The 21,805-nt window shown below is 44.3% G+C and overlaps 1 protein-coding gene and 1 long non-coding RNA gene across 8 annotated transcripts in view; one reads left to right on the top strand and one right to left on the bottom strand.

Annotated features, from left to right (window-relative positions):
- KCNMB2 (potassium calcium-activated channel subfamily M regulatory beta subunit 2) overlaps positions 1-21,805 on the bottom strand; it is a 149,711-nt gene that overhangs the window by 48,106 nt on the left and 79,800 nt on the right. Inside the window, exon 1 of one of the 7 annotated variants that reach the window (XM_061353551.1) lies at positions 1,931-2,906. The exons of 5 other annotated variants lie outside the window; for them this stretch is intronic. In XM_061353551.1, coding sequence (XP_061209535.1) covers positions 1,931-2,001 — 71 coding nt within the window. In that variant the 5' untranslated portion in view covers positions 2,002-2,906. Of the gene's footprint in view, positions 1-1,930; positions 2,907-21,805 lie in introns of those variants that run through there. One more of the 7 variants, XM_061353550.1, reaches the window with a different exon arrangement.
- LOC133212307 (uncharacterized) overlaps positions 1-21,805 on the top strand; it is a 48,568-nt gene that overhangs the window by 6,342 nt on the left and 20,421 nt on the right. The window lies entirely within an intron of this gene.

The raw sequence follows: 21,805 nt of genomic DNA on the forward strand, positions 1-21,805 counted from the left end.
ATGGCTAAAGTGAGTGCAGAGTATCCCTGTGAGGCAAAACCAGTCTTCCCTGCCAAGGGGCAGGTGGTGAGTAAGGGGATTTCTAGCAAAGTAACAAAGCCTTCCTGGGGAAAGACAGGATTTCAGATGGGACTGAGTGGATTATGGCCAAGAGCTAATCTGTATGGCTGTTTTGTAAGTTTCCCCAGTGCCTGGACTCTGCTCAGCAACAGAAGCTATATGTGCTGAGAATAACTGATTTCTCAGAAACACCATGTAAGAACGTACACATGCAGAGGTTCAGAGCAAACTACATCAGTTTATATTCTAGCTGTATCTGTAACACAATCTCTCCCCATTCCAGCACCATCTTAGTACTGAAGGACCAGATGCTCTGTCAAGCACCATGGCTTGATGGAGGTCACCCTTTACTTGGCAGTTCATATTCCTCTTGATTCCTCACCTCTTTCCTTGACCTTATTCTGGGTACTTACAGAGGCAAATGCTTGTGGCAACAAATCTAACTACAGAGGCAGTGTTCAGACCATTATCAACCTCCTACTCATTTACTGCAGTCAAAATTCACAAGCAAAGGCAGAATGCAGGCCCCCTCCCACCCCAGGGACCACACCATACAGTGGCCATGCTACCATTAGTCCCTGTGTTCAGACCAGCTTTGCTGCATAGCAAAAGTCATGAGTGATGACTTTTCTAGGCTTTCCAGGCTAACAGTTACTGCAAAGCAGTGGAAATGAAGATGTAAGTTCCTGTCTGGACACTCTTTCTGTTCAGCTGCAGGTTTTTATACAAATTATTTAAATTGTCACTATCTCCTCTCTTAAATGTGTAAATTCCTAACCTGCCTGTTTGCTGTTCTTGCACTGAAGCCCCTGTGTAAAGATACGGTTTAAATTCTAACAGCTGCTGCTTGTACACATTTAGAAAAACAAACTGAATGCTTTCTGGGGAATATGGGTATACCAAATCAGCCCAAGGATGGAACAGCAGTACTGTTGTGCTGAGGTATGATGCTTGTAAGCTGGGGAGTGCGTGGAAGTTTGTGCTCTGCCTGTGGGAAGTTTGTGTGCAGTTACTGCTTCCTCAGCTCTTCTCCATTGTAAATGCAAACATATAAGCAACTCCAGCTTCATGCTGAAGTGAATAAAGATCATAAATATGAAGTCAAATAAGACCCAATAGCCCACTGAATGCATGAGAGCTGGCAGCCTGTCAAATTAAAATTTGCTGCTGCTACACCTTTAATTTGTCCGGCACAGCTGGGAAGTGAAGCAAGTAGATGCTGTACAAGCTGCTGTGTGCGAAGCTGGAGGGGGACACAGAGTTTGTTATCATCTGGTTGTGAACCATGCCTAGGAATTTCCTGTCAACTTCTTTCTGTGGTGCCTCAAGCAGCTTGCTGTCAGGAAGTGTTCCTTGTGCCCCTTCCCAGCCTATACGCTGTTTTTGTTCTCTATTGCAGCACTCTGGAGTAGTTTGCTTTCTACGTGAGGCCAGCAGGGTAATTTCAGAAATTGTTTCCCCTCCTTTCCCCTCCCCTGACCCCCCCTCCCCCCCCCAGTAATAACATCAAAATATACATCACTAAAACATTACCGTAAGATGTTAACTCCAGCCAACAAATGCTACCAACAGCTATTCATTCCTCAGATGAACAAGTGCAATATATGTCTCAAAACAGCACTTGAAACTGTTTGCCTATAAACTGTCCTTCACCCGAATCCTTGGTTAAAGCCTGGCTCGTGCCAGCCACTTGTCAGATGCAATCACTCAATCACTCTAGGAAATCCTTTTCCAGGGTGCACTTAGCAGTAAAGCCTGAATTTGCTCTAACGCACACTTTAATCTTTACTCCCTGATACTTCTCAACACCGTCCCTATCCCAAGCACCTTGGTGCATCCTGCAGCTTCCCCCAGAAAGGATCGTGTTTACCTTAGCAGCGGAGCAGCAGTGCCCAAAATGGAGATTTCAATGGGATCTGACAGAGAGATTTCCCCTCTCATCTACATACTTCTGTGGCTTCCACCTTTGGGAAAATGGCCTATCTACAAGCAGCAAGTTTCCATATATCTTGTCTCTTGATGTCTCCAATTATTTCTCACTGCTCTTGCAGTTCCCAGGCAGTTTTAATTACTCTGTTTTTAAATAGAGGCGAAGCACCAGCATTCAGTAGTTACTCAGAAATGAGCTGCCAGAAGGAAGTGGGTGTGAAGACCCTCTGAAAAAATTCAGCCCGAAAAAGCTGGGCTTTCTCTCTCCAAACTTTATTTCATGAAGCTCCTTGTTATCCCCACCTTTATAAAAACTCCTCTTCCCTTCTGCTCTGCCCATGCATCCCTCTCTGCCTGGTCTTCTCCGTGACATGATGGCCATCCTTGTGAGGGCATGATGCCTGGTGCGAAGTCCTTGCCTTTGCTGTCATTTGGCAAAATTCATCCTTCTCGCCTGCTCCTCAGAAGAAAACTGCAGGAGTCAGTCAGAAAAGCAGGCTCAGGGTTGGAGCAGTCACAGTATTCTGCTGAGCCCACGGCTGGCACATGTACAGCACTTCACCTGGCTGTGCAACCTTTACTTTCCGAGATGCCAGGGCTGTGGGGAAGCAGGCGCGCAGCTCTTTCTCCAGTACTCTCTCATCCCTGTGTATCCTTGCACATGCTGGTGTGAAATCAGGGGCTTCCCAGGCTTTCCCTCAGTCACCTCCATCCGACCACTTTGTCCTTGGATGGTATTTGCTTTTCTGAGTCAAGAGTGTGCCAGAGAGACACTTCCATTCATTTCTGACTGCTCACTGATTTCCTACGCTGTGCACTTGCTATTTGCTTCTATGGCAAAATTAAACGCTGTTTTTGCTGGAGTGGTCCACAGTTGGTTGTGATAGGATCTTTTTTCCCCTGTCTAAAACGTAAGGTCTCACAAATTAAGAAGCTATAGCCTGTCTAGGTCTTATACCAGTCAGTGTCTGATTCATCAGAGAATCTCCTTGGTAACTCGCTGTTCCTCTCTGATTTGCTACAAAAAAAGCTCTCCAATTTAAAGATAAAATACAGTGAAAGCAGGAAGAAGAGCAACACCATATAGATACCTTATACAGGAACATATGCCTTGTGTGGATGCAGCTATACTGGATATTTTCTGATGCGTGTGGGAAGCAGCCTCTCTGTGAAACAGCATGGTATCACCCTGTGGAAAGGAAATGTACACCAGCTGCACTGTCTCTCCTAGAAATCCTTTCTGCTGCTCCAGGGTTGGTAACCCTGTCTGCAGGATAAATAAACCCACAGGCACAGATGCTGCTGCCATCTAACAAGAGGCTCAGCAGTTTGAGTTTAATAAGCGAGATTTCTGGCCTTTTATGGGACTGATTGCCAATTACAAAGATTAAGAGAGAGGGTCGCTTTCTGCAATAGGTGTGCCTGGTTGCTTGATGCTCTCTTGCTCTGGTAATGAAGCCCTGCTGTCTGACCCCTCCTCGGCATGCAGCAAAATGTTGTGTGTTTTCCAGCAGCTGCTTGAGTCAGAGGGAAGGTGTTCACTAAAGATCTGATTGTGGGTTTGTGTGTGGGCTGGTTGGTTTGTTTTTTTTCCTGGAACCAGCATTGCTGGAAAAGTTGATCCAAGGTAAGGCTGAGAACACTTCATGTTTGAAATAGCTGGTAACTGTGTTCAAAAAGTAAGTGTAAGTGAAGAGTTTGACCCATGAACGCCCAAGGCTGACATGCTCTGCAGTGAGAGCTTCCCAGGGTTAGAGGGACAAGGCAACAGTACGAGGATAGATAAGAGTGTTCATGTTGTGTGTCTTGTGGACCTCTGTCTCTGCATGCACACAGCACCTGCACTAGGAGGGTGGTGCTTCTGTGTGTGGGCATCCATGATGCTGAGCCCAGCAGGGTAGATAAGGGGACAGACTGAATTCTAACTGGGCGCAGCTGAGCTGCTTTCAGTTCCTTTCACCAGATGAATAAGGAATTAAAAATCATTTTCAGATTTCTCTGCCAACAGCCTTCAGATGGCTCTTAGCAGAAGCCAGCAGAGGGAGGATGAAGTCTGGGGCAGGTCCATAGCCAAGACACTAGGCAAGTCTTCTTCCTCTCCATATTCTCATTAGTCTTACGTGCTCTCTGTCCCATGGCACTAATTCCTCTGAATGAATACAACAAACAGCAACAAAACTCCAGATCCATGAAGTCTTTTATCCCTGCAGGAGGCTTTTGAGCTGTTGTTAAATCTTGCTTAACCGCAAGAAGCACCCAGCAGCCGGAGGAAGGCTCCTGCAGGCAGTTCTAGCAGTAGGGCTGTAGTGTACTATGGGCGACTGTGATTTGAGGTAAAACTTCTGTTCCCATCTCTAATACCTGGACAGGAGAGACCCAGCATCTCTTTGGGGAGGCCTGATCGAGCCCTACTCAGATTTACACATGCGGTTTCAGGGTGTTTAAATCTTAGCAGCAAAATCTTGTATGTCAATGTGCTACCCAATCAACAAATCCTAAAGTGCACAAACCTCTGTTTACTAAGTAAAAGTGTACAAACCTCTGTTTACTAAGTAATATGGCTGATAATGAGCTTGTTCTGATAAATGAGGGTAAGATAATCAAGATAATTTTTGATGTAAGTGACCCATGACCTCGTTTTGGATAAGGGATGGGATTTTTGATAATCAAAGTTGTGATAAGCAAGGCCTGACCCCCCTCAATCAGGGGAAAAGGGGAGAGATGCTCATCATTCCTCTGTCCTGCTCTCCTGCTGCCACTGTGGGTGCTGAGGTATGGGAGGGCAGGTGAGATCCCACCATGTCCCTGATTTGCTGTGTGGTTGAGTGCTACCATTTCAGGCATGGAGGGAAACACAAGGGGAAGCCTCTCTTCTGCTCTTTCCTGACTTAGTTTTCTTTCTGAAGCTTGACAGAAAGAGCAAAGCCTTTGCCACTGTCAGATCTCTCTCTGCCTGTGCCTCTTGGTGAGAGGGAAGTGGAGAAGCAGATGAATCCCCTGAGAGGAGGGATGTCTATGGGATATATCCCATCTGTCTTCATTTCCAGGCTCCCTTGATGAAGGGAAGGATGGAGAGATGTCAGATACGACAGCACTGGTATTAGATGTTGGGATCTCTAATACCCAGTGCCATTCTGTGACCATGGTGTGGCTGAAAGCTGCAGGCTGAGAAAAGCAGGTTGCCCAGGGGTAGCAGGAGCTGCATCTCTCCCAAATGGGTGTTGAAGCAGAGCCCAAGTGCCATGTCCTACCACACAACTCTCCTGAAGCAGGGTATGTTCCCTTGGAGCCTGTCCTGCCCTGTGGAGGTGGTGGGCAAACCTGAAGACTGTTTACTTTTGAGGAAGCTCTGGAGCAGCCAGAGGAACAGATCTCAATTTTTGTTATATATTTTAATCATGCCATTGTGACTTGGAGCATCAAAATCTGGTTTTGCTTTACCCGTCACCTTGTGCCTGCAGCCTTCAGTGGTTCCCCTGCACGTGCTGCAACAGCATCTCCTCGGCTGTGTTATGGTGGGTTTGGTTACAAATTCATATAAAGAAAAAATAAATAATTTATGTATAGTGTTTTGTTGTTTCTATCTCTATTGCAGTGTTTTTATAGTTTGGGAAATGGAGCAAAGGTGACTGCAGCTATTTATAGCAGTGGAAGGTGCATGGGTCCTGGTGCCCACAGCCTGGGGTGGCAAGGGGTGATTCTTTTCTTTTTTGCTTTTACCTCTTCCATTTTATTTTAACTGCTGGTCTAACCCCATATTGGATTTGAACTTAGAGGAATGTCAGTGGTAGTGAAAGGGGAAAAAAATGTGCACAGCCTTAGCAAGTATTTTTTATGAATTGGATCTCTTGAGATGAAAGCTTCTTTACTGTGCAACAATGAGCCCGCCACACTCTCAGTAGTACAAATGGGCTTCATTTGTATTAGGAAAGTAGAAGCTTATTATTTTTAGTCTGTTCCTGTCGCACCAGGAATGTTAAATGTGATAATCAATGTAATTGAGGAACTGAATGTACAGAAAATTGCAACACTCTTGGGGGTGATAATGACTACAACTGTAGTGCTGCTGGAAGGCCTGGGGGATGGGTACAGGTGTGGGTAAAAACAGACTCTGATCCTGACTGTGGGTGATCCCACGTCATACTGGAGTCCCTGGAGGGCAGCAAGTAGCTCTGGCACCGCCTTGCATAAGGGCCAGACATTCTGTGGTGCTGGTGGGATGTACCCAGCCCAGAGCACTCAGCAAGAAGGTTGGGGCTTAAGGACATGCTTGGGGATGTTCTGCTGGAAGGATATGAACAGAATGAGCTGCTGCTTTCTCCCCTGAAACCTGAGGGCTTGTGAGGGGCACTGTCCCCTTCTGGGGTCTGATGGGAAGAAGGACATCCAGGAACAAGCCCAGCTGCAGAATTTGGCAGCTACTTTTGAGGTGACCTTTACTGAGTGCTTGCACACCTTGATAGGTTAGATAGCAGCTGGCTTTTTCACCCTCTAGAAACAGCAAAAGACACATTTCTGACAGCAAAACCCTCCTGCCAAAATTTCCAGCTCTTCCTCCAAAGTATGGGGTTACTAAAGCTTTTCAATTACATGCTTCAGAGCCTGTAAGGTGGTTAAAATATGTCTCCAGACTGCTGCTTGAAAGCTGTGAAGCTTTCCCCCTGGAAACTCAGCCTGTATCAGGTACTCACTATGAGTACTTTCAGTTGAAACTGTATGGAAAGCATGATCAGCAAACTCATTGGAGGACCTGTCAGCTATAGGGGGATCACCTATAGTGCTTTGGCCACTGCTCACATAATCCTGGCTGTTTGCAGCTTCCAGTCCAGCTTTGGGGAGATGCTGGTTGCCACGTACCAAATTCAATTGCTCCAGGCAATTTTTGTTGTTAATTCTAGTCCCTCCATGGTACAGAGGTGTTTTTCATTTGCTTGCTGGTGATTTACTGCATTCATTAGCTTGTGAAGAGGTGGCAGGGAGGAAGGTGGCTTGTTTGCTCTGTCCCTGGGGCAAGTAGGCTGAGTGTGGGGCAGCTTCTGTGTGAGCTGCTGGACGTAAGCCTGGGTGTTGTTGGGTGAGAAGAAATGTCTTGGACCCAGGGAAGATTGAATGTATTTTACATATAGCCTCTGAAGCTGCAAAATTCAGAGCAAGCCTGATGAAAGCAATGACAGCCTGCAAGAGTGTAGTCAGGTTTGTTTTTCAGCCCTCTTTTAATTTGTTTTACTTAGAGGAGGGAAATTTTCTGTTAGAAAAGTTGCTTATTCTAGTGGGTTTTTTTAATAAATCATGACAGCATTTGAGCCAGTGCCCAGAGCTGCCCCACAGCACAAGGCTTTCTCCTTCTGCTAGTCTTGCACAGACAGCTACAGAGAAGCCATGTTTGCCCATTAAACTCATTTTGGCATACGCAATCAGTCGTGCTATGAGTTATGTTTAAGCCTACTGCAACCAGAGGGTACTTTGCTGAGGGAAATCACTGAAGCCAGAGCTGAAGGTATGCTGTGGTGATGCATTGGCTGCAATGTTCATGTGCACGATGCAACTGCTTACATTACAACACAATTATCAGGGTTTAAAATTGCAGTAGCATTTTGAATGTGTGTATCCCTGGGGTTTTTCTGTTTGCAGAGATGTTTCTTTTATTGTACCTACTTGTCTAATAACATTACCATTTTAAATACATCAAGGTGTTTTAGAAACCTATTTGTGATCTTTGAAAAACAAAGGTAATTCTGCCAGCTCCATGCAGAATACTTGCTCCATTGAAAGCTGCTCAGAAGACCTAATTGAGGTTTTGTGCAGGTTTAATGAGGTAACCCCCCTGTTCACCTCATTAGGCAAACCTTTACAGTGTTTCCTGCTGCCTTTCTGAAGTTTTGGCAGCACATCCTTCAGCTAGGGCAGAGTGCTTTGGTGCTCTCATTGTGAAACCGTCAGCTTTTCTCTATCTGTCCAATACCTTCAGGAGCAGCAGTCACTCTTGCAGTAAATTTTCACTCCAAATAACACATAATTCTTGTAGCCCTTCCCCAGTGCTCTGCAGTCTGGCTGAGGGGGTGGGAAGGGTGAACTTTCTCCATCAGCTGCTGAAGTGCAAATTTGTTGCTGGTATTTTGAGGTAGAGCCACGCTGGAAAGCAGGGTTCTGGGGCTCTGGGCAGCTCCATTCCAGCTCGGAAGGGCTAGGAATGGAACTGGGGGCCTACTGGAAGAGTTAATTAGAGACAGCCCTTATTGTTTAGCAAAGGAGAGACTTTCTGCAAAGAGGGTGATGTCCAAAGCTGGCAATTCAACAATTCCCAGGAGTTCTGCAATTCCCATAATATCAACAGAATAATTGTCACAAAACAGTTTATCATGTGCAAAATGCATATGAAGCTGTGTAATTTCCATAGTAACCATAATCACAGCCTTCCTATGTACAGATTCAAACACCAGAATGATGCATACTTGATAGCAACATGTACATACATGTTGTTGCATAAAACATATGCTCTTCTGGCAGGCAGCGTTTTATTTCTGAGCTTTGACTGCTTGGCTTATCAGCCCTTACAAAACCTTGATTACTCATGAGTAATATACGCTTGCACTAGACATACATTTCTGTAATGTCTTTAAGGTTATGTGGAATTCTGTTTGCAATCCCTTTTATAAATAATAATACAAAACACTTTCTGCTAAAGCTGTCAGCAAGCAAATGCCAGGAACCAAAATGATTATTACTGTTATTTGCACCATTCCAAAATCCATTAATTTGCTTATCACAGCGTTAGGTAATGAACACTTTTCAGCAAGGTCACAATTCTGTTTTACATCAAATAACTATCTTTACTCATGCATGATACATGAAGCACATTTCTTGCTTGGGGCATAATGTTTTATTAAAATTATTTTTCCTTTGTTCTTTCTTACACATTGTCTATTATGACTCCAAAGATTGCCTGCATGACATCTCTCTTTAAATTCAATGCATAATTATATAAACCAGAAATTCATCTGATGCTACATTAATAAACTTCTCATTGTTTGTTGGTTGTTTGGTGTTGTTTTTTTTTAACACTGCTGTTGTTTACCAGACAGTATGGATTTAGTTAAGCTTTGTGGAATTTTAGAGTCACTGACACACGTATCAGAAACAGGCAAAGCAATGATGGAAATAATGTGAAGGGAAACTGTTCAGTTCAAGCCAAAAAGACTAATGGAAGTAGTAAAAATAGTGAAGAGATGAAAGCAAGAACTACTGAAATAAATATCTGAGATGGGAACTTGCAAGAAAGGTTCACTGCAGCTGCAGCTGCACCATGATGAGTGTCAGGCTGGGTTAATTTGCAAGGTGACATGTCTTGGGAACAAGGAAATGCTGAAGAGAAAAGCTGGTGTCCCTGGGCCACTGCGGCTCATGGAGCTGAGCCACTCTCAGGTGTCCTTGGAGCATCACTGATTTACTGCAGCTGTGGCTTTGGCACTTGTGGTTTAGGATGATTATGCAATCCTAGACCCCTGGGTGTTTTTTAAATCTTTGGTAATGCAAAAAGCCTCAACCTGCTTCTGTCAGCACAAATGCAATTTTGGTTGACTAGCCCTGTGCTGCTTGGTCTACTTCATCCATTTCAGCTGGTCTTGTCTCACCTCTGGCTCTTCCTTTGAGCCCAATTTTCATCTTGATTGGCCATAACCACCTCTTGCTGGGCTTCCACTCCTCCTGTCAGTCACTATACCCAGGTCCTCCTCCACAAGGGCTACTCCTAAATGCCCCCTCATGCTATCCTGACATGTGATTTCACTGTCTACTTGCTATAGCTGGAGGAGTCTCAAGGATGTCCCCAACTGTTGTATCATCCACCATGCAAGGACAGAGCAACAAAGTGGTCTCCACATCTAAACCTGACTTTCAATTTTCAGAAGGTAAGTGCTGCTCTTACCATTTTGTAGACATAAAAATCTACTGGGTGGCAGATATTAAGTGTCTGGATCAGGGTCACAGCACGTATCTTTTGAAGTCACTTGATAAACATTCTTAGTAAAAGTTGTGCTTTGGGCTGTGATCTTATCCTGTAACAAAAGCCAAGATATGTTCCTCCTTTTTCATTCTAGTCTAATGGTATATGTTGCTCACATATAATAATAAGTGGAAGATCATTAACTTTGCCTTCTGATATATGTTTTTAATTTTTTTTATTCATGAGTTTGTTGTTGCAGCGGCAGGAGTGCCGTATGGGATACTACTGAATTTCTTTACAATTCAGCATTAATTAATGTCTACTTCTCACACAGCATTAACAATAGTGTGCCTAATCTTTCAGAGGCCATTGTGGGAGAATCTTTGTTCTTTTCTAGCTGGTAAGAAGTAAGATTTGCATTTTAGTCTTTTGCTTGAAACTGCCTTTTAAGGGTTTTGAAGTATTGTAGCAAAGTTGAATGTAGCACCCTTGTTGTCTGTCCCTGTGTCATGTAATTGAGATTCTAGCCAACCTACTTGCCTTGTCTCTTCACGTTTGCCAGTTGGTGCAGGGAAGGACACCTCATTTCCACAGAGACCATGATAAACTTTTTGTTAGAACAACAGGCTTGTCAGCCCTTATTCCTCTTATTCCAATGGAGTTTTAGTTAAATGCACTGTGTCACTTGCTATCGCTGAGAATCTTTGCCTCCCCTTGCATGGGAGGGACTCCAAGGTCTGCAAGGTACCTTTTCTCACCTGTCCATTGCAATAACAATGTACTCCCAGTGTTGTTGGTCTGTGGCTCTCTGGAGGGTTAGATATGCAATTTAGCAAAACTGGTCATCCAGTAGTAAAGATATGACACTAAAACCAAGTTGCTATATATCTATATTGTGGTTGTTTTGGTTGTGTTTTTGGTTGGGTGTGGTTTTGGTTTGTGTTTTTTTTTTTTTGTTTGCTGCTGCTTTGGGTGTGCAAGTGTTGTACACGCACCTCAGCCCTGCCTGGGGGGAAAGGAGGGACTGGGGGGTAGGAAATCTTTACCTGTGTGCATCAGTAGAGGCTAGGAAGCAGCCAGGCTGATGGTTCACGATTTATAAACATTGTGCAGCCCTCTGCATTTGATGAGATCTCTAGGTCAGCAGCAGGATTAGGTGTAGAGTTTAGGCCTTCAGCACCAGACTGAATGTCTCTGTGAGGATTAAAGGAGTAATTTGCTGTCAGAAGTCAGAGGCTGTTGCACTCCCTGACTTTTTAAGGTATGGTGTAGTGTGTCCTTTTAATATGGACAGAGAGCTGAGAACTTCATTAATGCACTGAAATGCACACAGATTTGTACAAGAGATGCTGTTTCCTTTTCTGAGAGCCCTGTAAGGTTGTGTAGGGATGGGATGATGTTACATGGTAAACTTGGGAATTTCTGTGTGACCTTGTTGCTAAAAGCTTCATCTTGCTGTGCCAGAGGATACCACTGGTCTTGTGCATGACCTCTTAATTTTTGCTGTTATTAGGCTGCTGAATGAGCAGTTGTGGAAACCAATGGGTTTGAGCACAGTTTCACTCTTGAATACAATTTCCTACTGGGTTTTTTGAAGGCAGGAAATCTGATGATCCAGGTAGAGCATAGAGCTCTATGTGGGGACCAGATCCCCTCCCTCCACCACTCCAAGTCCATGTTAGAGTTGGAAGCACACCTTCTATGGGTTATACATACTGCCAGTACATCCCTTTCCCCTGCCTGGATGGGGCTGTCCAGGCTCAAGCACTTTGTCATGCGCAACAAGCAGTGCCCAGCTGCCATGACAGCATGAACTGCCAGGATGGCTCTAACCCCTCTCCAAAGGATGCACCTGAAATCCCAGCTGGAACATGCTGGCACATATATCACAGGGGGTTGAACTGGTTCCATGTAATAAGCCCTTTCTGCCTTAAAAAAAACCAATGTGAATTGTGCCCCATAGCTAGAGAAAGGGCATGGTTTAGTAGGAAAGTGCCAAGAGAGCTTATGGGTTTCATCAGCTTCCACTCCTGCTGGCACCACGCTGTCCTCCCTTCACAGCTCTGTGGCTCCTTAGACCGAAGTTAAAGAGCAAGAGAAGTGCGTCACTGTGCTGAGATTATGAATGATGCCAGTGTTAGGTCAGATTGTAGGAGGTGAGGGATTTGTGGGAGAGTTCAAAGCTACCCCTGCCTGGACCCTGCCGTCTGCTCCTGCCTGAAGCCACCATCTCATAATTTTGCATGCCACAAAGGGAGCTCTCTTGGACCTCCCTGGATCAGGTAATAGGGAGAATCAGCTGCTTACCAGCCTGTGTAAAGGCAAAGTGGGCTGCTCAGTTGCTGCACAGTGCTTTGTGTCTAGGCTTACACTCTGAATGCTTGGAATGGTATTCTCTAAATCTCTTAGCATGGCCTACAAACACCCTGCGTCCAAAGCCTGGGGATGAGACAGTCTTATGGTGTGGAGGGTGCTTAGAGGTGGCCTGCTCCTCACCTTGCATGGCCATCTCTGATGCCTTGCTGTGTGTGTCATGAGCATCTGAACCTGGGGAGCAGCTTTGCTGACTGGGACAGATGCAGCTGGGGAATCCCTCCCGCTAGCAAGCATTGTCTCTTTGCTGTGTTTCAACTTTCCAGCCCTGCTTTGCTCCACGTTGGAGCTTGCCCAGTGCTTGTGCAAAGCAGCAATCACAAACCCAAATTTTGGGGAAGCTGTGGGCTGGGAATATAGAAACACTTTGAACTCACGTGCGCTGGGGATGTCCGAAAGGCCCTGCCTGTGGCCACTCTGCCTTGGGAGAGCAGCCGGGGGAAACTGCTCCTTTCATACCTCTGCTCTGTCAGGTTGGAACGAAAATTAGAAGTGATAGTTACTGCAGTTTCCCAACCTTGCTCACCAGGACTTGGCAGGGAGATGGTGCTCATTGTTACAGCCAAGCCTGCCTGACCCAGCAGCTTAGGTGGAAAAACTCAGAGGGAGGGATGTTGGATCCTGCTCTGCTAACTCTGCATGAGTAAAGTTTCTTGCTTTTGTTTTGTGTCTAATTTGAACATGTGTAGACTTTGGTCAAGAAAAATGAACAATGAAGAACACTAATTACTGCACCTGAAGGCAATGGCATCAGCCTCTCCTTACTGTATTGACCTTACTGGAACTAAGTGGAGCCTAAATACAAACTCCAGTGGTAGCACAAGCTATTTAGTAGTATGCTGTCTCACTTATAAATGTGCTTTACAGAAACTCCCTGTTTAAACCTCTCTCCTTGCTACACCCACTGACAAATGTAGCCCTAGTTTCATATAATGCTGTATTTCCAAAGCTCCCATTTGCATCTGTCTGTGCTGCATTCATATGCAGAAGTTTTTTTTTGAAGAAATTAATTGCTGAAATTCCTAATGAATTTGGTTATCAGAGACGGTCTTCCAATAAAAGTAATAGATGTCAGCAGAGCTACCAGGTTTTTGCTGGGGCAGTTTTTCATTGAGTCCAGAGTAGATGCTGCTGATAAATCTTGTTAGTGCTGTCACCGTCTTCATAGAATGAATAGCCATTTAGCTTACAAAACGGCAAACCTTTTCAGTGGCTCATAGGTTTTGACATTGTGCTCAAGTGTTCTCCAGACTTTTTCTGTCCATCACCAATATCTCCCATTTACTGTTTTTTGTTATTTTTTTATAATGCAAGAGAAGTGCCTGCAGTGTGTCTCTCAACCTCTGCTGTTCGACTCTTATGATGGATGCTACCTACTTTCACTGCAGGACATATCACTGCTGCAGTTTATCTGGCTGCGTTATCAGAGAAGCATAGATGGAACTAATACTTTGTTCTTAGAGCACCTCTATAGTTTGTATCTTTCAAAAGCTTTTAAATTGGACTTCCTTGGTGGCCTTCACAATGGGTTGTAGCTCTGGACTAAACTGAAGTCTGAGAGATAAAGCATACACTGTATTATCTGTGCAGAGGATGGCAAGTTTGTTCACTCTGGGGAATGTCGCTGGTTGCTGAGCCACCTCCAGCTAGCTGCATATCTCTTGAGCATCATAGTCTGTCTCATAGAGAGACCCACAAGCTGAGGCTGTGAGCCCACAGCTGCAAAGTTTTCCTGTGTTTGTTGCAGGGACAATATCTTAATGTGTTGGTTAGCATCTGTGATCTCAGCAGAAACAAAAAATTCAATAAATGTATATAATTTAATGAGATCTGTAATGCTGACCTTGTGAGAAGTCCTTGGATGATATGAACTGTCTTATTGCTAGTGGAGAAAATAAAGTTGAAGCAGTTTATACCAGCTGAGAACCTGGTCATTATATCTAATGTTGTAAAAGCTGCTGTGGAAGCACAGGCCAAAATGGCTATTCATCTTTGATCCCTTAGCAATAAGAGAATGTCTAGTAATCTCTAAGATTAGGGCTATAGAGCTCAAATTTTATCCAAAGCCTACTAAACCTTGTTTACAAAATGTTTCAGTTCAAACAGGAAAATACTGTCTGGCTCTCTCCCTTCACTTGCTCCTTTTGGGCCTAATATTTTGTGTATGGGGTGCCATGAAAGTCTGACTTTGCAATGTCATGGGTGCTCTGATCTGAAGGTCAGCACTCCTGGCCATAGCACTAGTATTTCCAGGGAAGGCCAGAGAGGGGGTTCCACATATGTACTGAATTGCCCATCCCTGGGGAGCAGAGGTGGAATTTAAAGTGGGTTTGACAGATGTAAAACCAAATTTAAGGAATAAATTATCCTGCAAGACTGGGGTTAGTGTCTTCACTGTCAGCTGGCTGTGTGGTGAATGGCACTTTGCGTTTCCAGGTGGCTTTAATGATACCTCCTGTGCAGGGGAGGATGTAAAACACAATTGCACAAATAAACAGAATGATGGAACCAGTAGGAGGCACAGTTGCAGGCTCCTGGTTTCCAAACCAACATGTGTCCCAGCCACTGCTTATAGGTTTTCTGTGTATAAATACATGTTTAATAAAAAGCAATTAGTGAGGCTTTCAAATGCTAAAGCAAAAAGCTGCTGATTCCAGGAGCCAGCTTGTCTTTGGCTGTCTTAGAATCATAGAATAGTTAGGGTTGGAAAGGACCTTAAGATCATCTAGTTCCAACACCCCTGCCATGGCCAGAGACACCTCACACTAAAGCATGCCACCCAAGGCTCTGTCCAACCCGGCCTTGAACACCGCCAGGGATGGAGCATTCACAACTTCCCTGGGCAATCCATTCCAGTGCCTCACCACCCTCACAGTAACAAACTTCCTCTTTATATCCAATCTAAACTTCCCCTGTTTAAGTTTTAACCCGTTACCCCTTGTACTATTACTACAGTCACTAATGAAGAGTCCCTCCCCAGCATCCTTATAGGCTTGGGCCAAGCCTGGGATTGCTCCCCAGGCTTGTTGGAGTGACAGTGGGTTTGCTCTGGGAGAAGAGTGTGCTTGAACATTAAGAGAAAACAGTTCAGACTAGAAAGTAAAACACAGTGAATGTTGTGTTTTTTTTTGCCAGTGTCTTGTTCTTTGAGACTCTGCTCTGGTTTCACATACTATAATAAAAAAAAAAAAAAGAGTGGATTTAGTAAAGGTTGGTGCGTCAATGACAAATGGAAAACTGTTTTTTTCCCCTCCCAACTTGTGGTAATGCCATGCATCTGTTCAGAAGGTTCTTTGGAAACTGTTTGCATCCCTCCCACAATACTTGATATGCTGGGTATCTCAAAGACTGCTGGAAATGTTTACTCTGTCTGGTTTGCCCTTCTCTCTACAATGCACACACACAAAAGACAATTTGGAAGTTTGTGCTTTTTGATTGACAACAGAAATCCTTGCTTTGAGTTTTGGCAAAAAGTTCATGGTCCCCAGAACGCTTTTCAACTCTCATTTCATTTGCATGACTAAAAAGTGGTTCTGCATTGTTTCATTGCAAAAGGTTTGCAGAGCTCAAATTGTGTTTCATTGTTGGAAACAAATTGAACAGTAATTTAAGCTTCTATGTATGGTTAAATCGCTTTAAAGTAAAATCTTCACAGCAACAATTCCTTTTATCCCTTAAATGTAGCTTGGGGCAATAGGAAAGGTGAGGCTTCAAGCCCTAGAAGAATCTGGGTGTGGATGGTGGAAAAAATGAAAAATGCCTTCGTTTAAGACATAATCTTAGTTACTGTCAGAGCAATAATGTGAAACTGATGATTCACTGTAGGAACTTGCTACTCCATCAAATGTATTGCCATGAATTATTTAGCAAACCTAATGGGATGTTAATTTTGCTATTTGAGACAAGCGGCCATTAGCTCAGTCTGAAAAATCCATTTATATATGTCATAGTACTGATATCCCTTAGAACTTGCTTGGGATTATCCACAGTGCTACCTCCTTTACACTGCAGTTTACTTTCTTCTCTGGACACTAGTTTGGGCTGGCATGTCAAACAGCCCTGATCTCTCTGAAACTGTACATGCAGGAGGATGTAAATCTCCCTGGACTTCCAGGGTGGGGGACATCTTTGTCCTTTCTGGAGCATTTGCAACATTTTGGGGCAGTATGAAGGAAACACCCACTTCACTGAGTGGCGTGGAATCGCTTAGGTTTGCTTTGTGCAGTTGGCAGGACTCTCAGAGGAGATGTTGTGGAGCCAGAGTGGAAGTGAGCCAGGATGTAACAGAGCTGGAAAGTAGCTCTGCAACGGAGCTAGGAAACAGTGTAAAGACATGGTGTAGGCTAAGAAGCCTAGATTTGGTCTATTGAGGTCAACATCATCTACTACAAATTAGGTAGGATCAAGTAATTACTAGAAAGGGTAATTCATACCAATTTTCCAATCCCTGTAGGCAGACTAGATGACACACTTCTGCTGTTGACCCTTCTATGTAAGTTGGTTTTTTTTTGTGAAGAATTGTAGGGAGGGGAAGGATGGGCAACAGGCTGCAGAAGTTGTCACTAACACTTCCTGAGTGCTCTTCTCCGCCAGTCCAGCAACCCCTCTTCCTTGCAGATATTTGGTATGCTAAGCTCAATGCCCCTTCTGGCAGTCTCATTGCAGGGTATGCCACCTCCCTCCGAGTCCTCTAAAAGCATTGAGCAGTTCAGCCTGTGCCTGCTCCAGCAGACCACTGTCATGCCACAGGGAGGAAGGCCATGCTGCTGAGCCAACTCATTGCTGAAATTATTCCTGGATAGTCATGAATATGATTACCCAGGAACCATCAGTGATACAAGCCTCCATTGCTGTACTTGGATAATTTGAAAGTAGGAGATTTTCTTGGGATGCCCAAACTCTGGTCTTAACTGTGTGGTTTAGCCTAATTGCCTCCATGGCTTACCCAACCAAAGTATTTGCATGGCTCTGGTGTGTGCTGGGACTGGAGCTGCAGGCTGTCAGATCCTGCTGTTCAGGGGAGAGGGCTGGATTATGGATAAAATGATATTCCCCTTCATTTTTTTTCTTATTGTTTATAACTAGGAGCATGGGGGGAGATATCTTTCTCTCAGGATATACATCTGGATGACAAAAAAATAGTTGTAGTCAAAGGTAAATTGACCAACCAAGGATCATTTACTGCAAAATTACCCACTTGGTCCACGAAGAAATAGATTTGCTGCCTTGTGAAGACTGCCTCAGATCAGGTGGATGTGCAGGTCTTTGCAAGCTACACCTCCATTTGACATCTCCAGCAATAGGGCTCAATGAACCTTAGTAGAATTTTTCTGCTTCAAAGTACCCAAACTTTTCTCAAAAATGGCCTAAATCAAAGTCATAGTTTTGGCTGCAGTTAGGAGGAGGTCTTCTGAAACTCTATTGTTTTAAAGATCACCAAATACTGTTTCAGTACTTTAAAAATTAAACTCTTAGACTCTGTTTTGGGGTAGTTTTCCAGTTTAAAAATGTCACTTAATTTAAAAAAGCACTAGATTTTAAAATATTTAAAGTAGACTTGAAATGAAACGTGGATTTTATCATTTAAATAAAAAATGTCCTTTTCATATCAACTTCAATTAAATTTTTCATCTCTGACCTTCTTTGTCCATCAGACTGGAAACTTCATTATTTGTTCATCTCTACAAGAGATATTAGATGCTTAGCAAGCAGAAACACTGGTCTTCTAAAATGTGTTCTGATTCTGCCAGTGTCCAACCTGGAACTTGAGATGGGAGAGCACACAGCTGGGTTGGCCTTAGGAAGAGTTTCTACCAGGGAATCCCATGCCAGGTTTTGGACTATTGAGGTGTGATGTTTCAGCATACAACGGCATTGCTCTTCCTGACATAGTAGCTTTGATGCTGAAGAACTAGAGCCTCAGTGCTCTGATGCTTATGGTTCCAATATGAGTATCAAAGGTTGCTTCCCAGAGTGTTGTCACTTCTGTTGCTGAAACATGACACAACAAATGACTTGACTGGAGCAATTTAGCCATGTGTTGAGAGCGAGTTCCTGAGTACACACTGCAAGGTTGTGTCTCACCCTGCTCTGCAGCAGCTCTGCAGATCCCTTGGTCCAAGGGTATTTATCTACCCTCTCCAGCCCTCTGTTGTGGAGAAACTTAATACTAAATGAAAGGAGTTGTATTTGTGGAAATCTATCATTTTCTTGGTGCCTGTGTGGCTGTGGCTGGAGGCTGCTGGTGCAGGGGCAGGCAGAGAGCAGGAGTTTGGCTGCAAGCCCACGTGCCAGAGCTGCAGGGCTTAGGATGGAGTGAGGTCCTGCCACCCACAGCTATGGGGTGTGGAGGCTGGTAGTTTAAAAAGGCTCTGTTTAAACTGTTCCAGCTTTTGAGGAGAGATGATCAAATTTGGATCCAGCTTTGGTCCTGCTAGGAGAAGGTTTGGTATTTCTTTCCTCCCTGCTCCTGTACTCCTTTTGCACAATATGGGGCACCTGACTCTTCTAAAACTTTTCTGAGTTTGAATTTTGCTTTGCCTCTGACATCAGAGAAATGGTGCACTTGTACCCCTTGAAATCAGTGCCTGAAATACAAAAGCAGCATGTTTGATTACACTAGATTTGGCCTCTGCTAGACAGTTTAGTCCCTCTGCTGTAGCAACTTGCTCAGAAATAATTTTATCAGATTATCTTAACCAAAATGGGAAGGGGTCCTAAAACACTGGTAGAGATAAAGCAACATAATCAGATGCAACATGCCTGTTATTTCCGGCACATGCAAAGAGATGTGATAGATGGTCATCTTGGCAAAGACTGATGAGAAATGCCTTGAAGTAGAAGCAAAATTGGAAGGTATTTGCCACTGCCTGTTTGTAATAGTTTGTAGAACACTACAAATTAAACTCTGTGTTATTTTCAGCCTGCATTTTTGTCAGCCTATAGCATTCTGGATCATTTATGACTTGGAGCAGGTTTTATGTGCACCCTTTTTTGTCCTCTAATGTCACATTACAGCTGTGTGACACACCACTGAGTCTGCAGCCAGGTGAGGAAGCTACCAACAGGGCTGTGGTGGAGTATGGAAAACACAATAGGATCTTTTTCCTTGAAGGTAAACTTGAAATGTTTCTCCAGGAAGACAAGTCCTTTTCTCCACCATCCTCTTCACTGTACTCACCTCAGAGCAAGCCTCCATCCTGGTGAGCCTCATGTTTCCAGCAAGACCTTTGGATCATTACAACTCTAGCCCTCTAAAGCCTTGTGCATATATTTTTGTGCCATATACCATAGTAGTCCTGCTTCTGTATCACTAACAACAGGCATGCAAGAATGGTGGTGCAAGGAGGTAGGAAGCTTTGCTCCCTATTTGCAGGTTGTGTTCCCTATGAGCGCTGCACACAGCCCAGGCTGGTGAGCTGCTGCTGTGCATGTAGGCTCGAGCACAGGCAGCAGAGCCCAACAGGCAGGTCAGCAGTGGCTGTTTGACTGCATGGCTGTCTTTCTGCTTGGCAGTTTGTTGCGCTGCCCTCCCCACTGGAGATGGTATTGATTTTGTTGTGGGAATAACCCTAAAGACAATTTGATCCCAGCACTGAGGATTTTAAACCAGTGAGTTGGTGCAGTGCCTTACAGGCTGTTACTGCACTTTACTGTATAGGACTTTCTTTACAGATGAACAGGGCAGTCACTTTGCACCTGCAATATTTTGTATTGTAAAGTTCCAATTTGTAGAGGACGGTGGTAAAGCTAATATGAAAGTGAGAACAGCAGACCTAGGCAGTGTAAAACACAAGCAAGTAAAAAGCCCAGTTGCACATGGGCATCAAAAGCAGGATGAAATGCAGAGATTTTGCAGCTGAAGTGATAAATGGCACCCATTAAATTTCCAAAGAGCTGTTAGGGGAAAGGCCAAATTTGGCAGTGAGCTATCAGGCTGGTGCCTGGGCCCCCGTCCTGTAAACTGTCAGCCGCAGGGTTTTCTCAGGCCCTTGGCACAGGAAAAAGGTGATGGTATGATATGTCTCTCCTCCAGGAGGCTTTGCAGGCAGGAATCCCGCTCCACCTAGTGTTCCCCTGTTCAAGGGTCCCTGTGGGGCTTCACTGCCAACTGTGTGTGAAACTAAAGGCCCTGAAGGCACTTAAAAAACACCACTACCACCATCCCCAAAACATGCATTTAAATCTGTTTTATTTCTCTTCATTGTTCTGCTCTCTGAGTACTGTCTTCTGATAGCATGGGTGTTGGAGGTAAACTTTACCTTGAGGTAACTAATGGTTATTGAGTCACTGAATGAGTGTCTTTGCACCCACTAACAGCACAATCAGTATAAAGGGGCTTAGCTGCCCTGCAGTTATAACTGACTGAGCAACATAATGATGTTTTGACTGGCAAATGGACCCAATTGGGATGCAGTTTAAAAGATTGTCAGTGAAAAGAGGTGGGATGTATCCCATGAAAACAAGGGCACTGCTGGGTGAGCTCTTTCCAGCACCCGTTTAAGCGGCATGGTAGAGGGGAAATGTTAAAATGAATGAATAAACAGTGCCTGCTTCACAGCTGGATGGGGAAGGGGATTTTGTTTTCCCTGCACATCTGGATTTCACTGACCGTCCCCTGACAGCTGTGTTGGGCTTTGCTCATGCCCAGGCTCTAGATGTTACTGTGCCTTTTCTTCTGCTGTAAGCCCTGCCCTTTGCAGCAGGAAAGCAGTTAGCCAGGGTAGAAACCTCTTGAATGACTAGGATAACTACTCTGTAGTGGAGAACGAGATGGAGAGGCAACAGGGAGAGGGAAGGCTGTTCTGGGGTTGCCTGGAGGGGGTGAGCAAGTGGCCAGAGTCTGGAGGGAGAAGAAAACAAGAAGGAGGAACAGGAACAATAATAACCTCACTCCCTGGTTTCATAGGTCCATGGCAGATTAGGAGGACCTAATGTGGAGTTGGAGCTCCAGGAAATCAATTCACAGGAGTTTGCACATTGATCTGTTTGGAAGCATTAACCTGAGGAATTTCTCCACCTACACTTATTTTAATTTGGATGCATGTTTGCAGGGATTGATTTTCTTAAGGTCTAAATGTTGAATTAGGTATTTTTCTGGATGCACTGGTTCAACCTCCGCTTTTGTAAGGAAGCATCCGCTGGGATTTCACTTAATTTGACTTTGTAATTGAGACTCACTGACAGTAAGCAGTAGGTTTGTGACTGTATTTTTTTTTCAGCAGCCCTTGAAAAGGCAGAGAGCTCTTTTATTTGTAAGGCTTAACTGTGTTCTCATGCAAGTGTTGCAGGAAATTGGGGCCAAACTAATCTATTGCTGTGCAACAGGGCCGTATGGCATGACATGGGGCTGAATCCTGACCCCAACAAAACACAGTAGCCTCTTGACAGGTAAAGAAGACACCAAAGTGTCCTCTTTTCTTAGGAGTGTGTTATAGATACATATGCATATATGTGTGTAGATGTACGTTTTTCCCTTGATTGCTTTGTGGTCCTCTGGCC

This window comes from Neopsephotus bourkii, unplaced genomic scaffold (assembly GCF_033783945.1).
Source record: "Neopsephotus bourkii isolate Nb327-2 ecotype Australia unplaced genomic scaffold, CSIRO-AGI_Nbou_v1 NB_678, whole genome shotgun sequence".
Lineage (NCBI taxonomy): Eukaryota > Metazoa > Chordata > Aves > Psittaciformes > Psittacidae > Neopsephotus > Neopsephotus bourkii.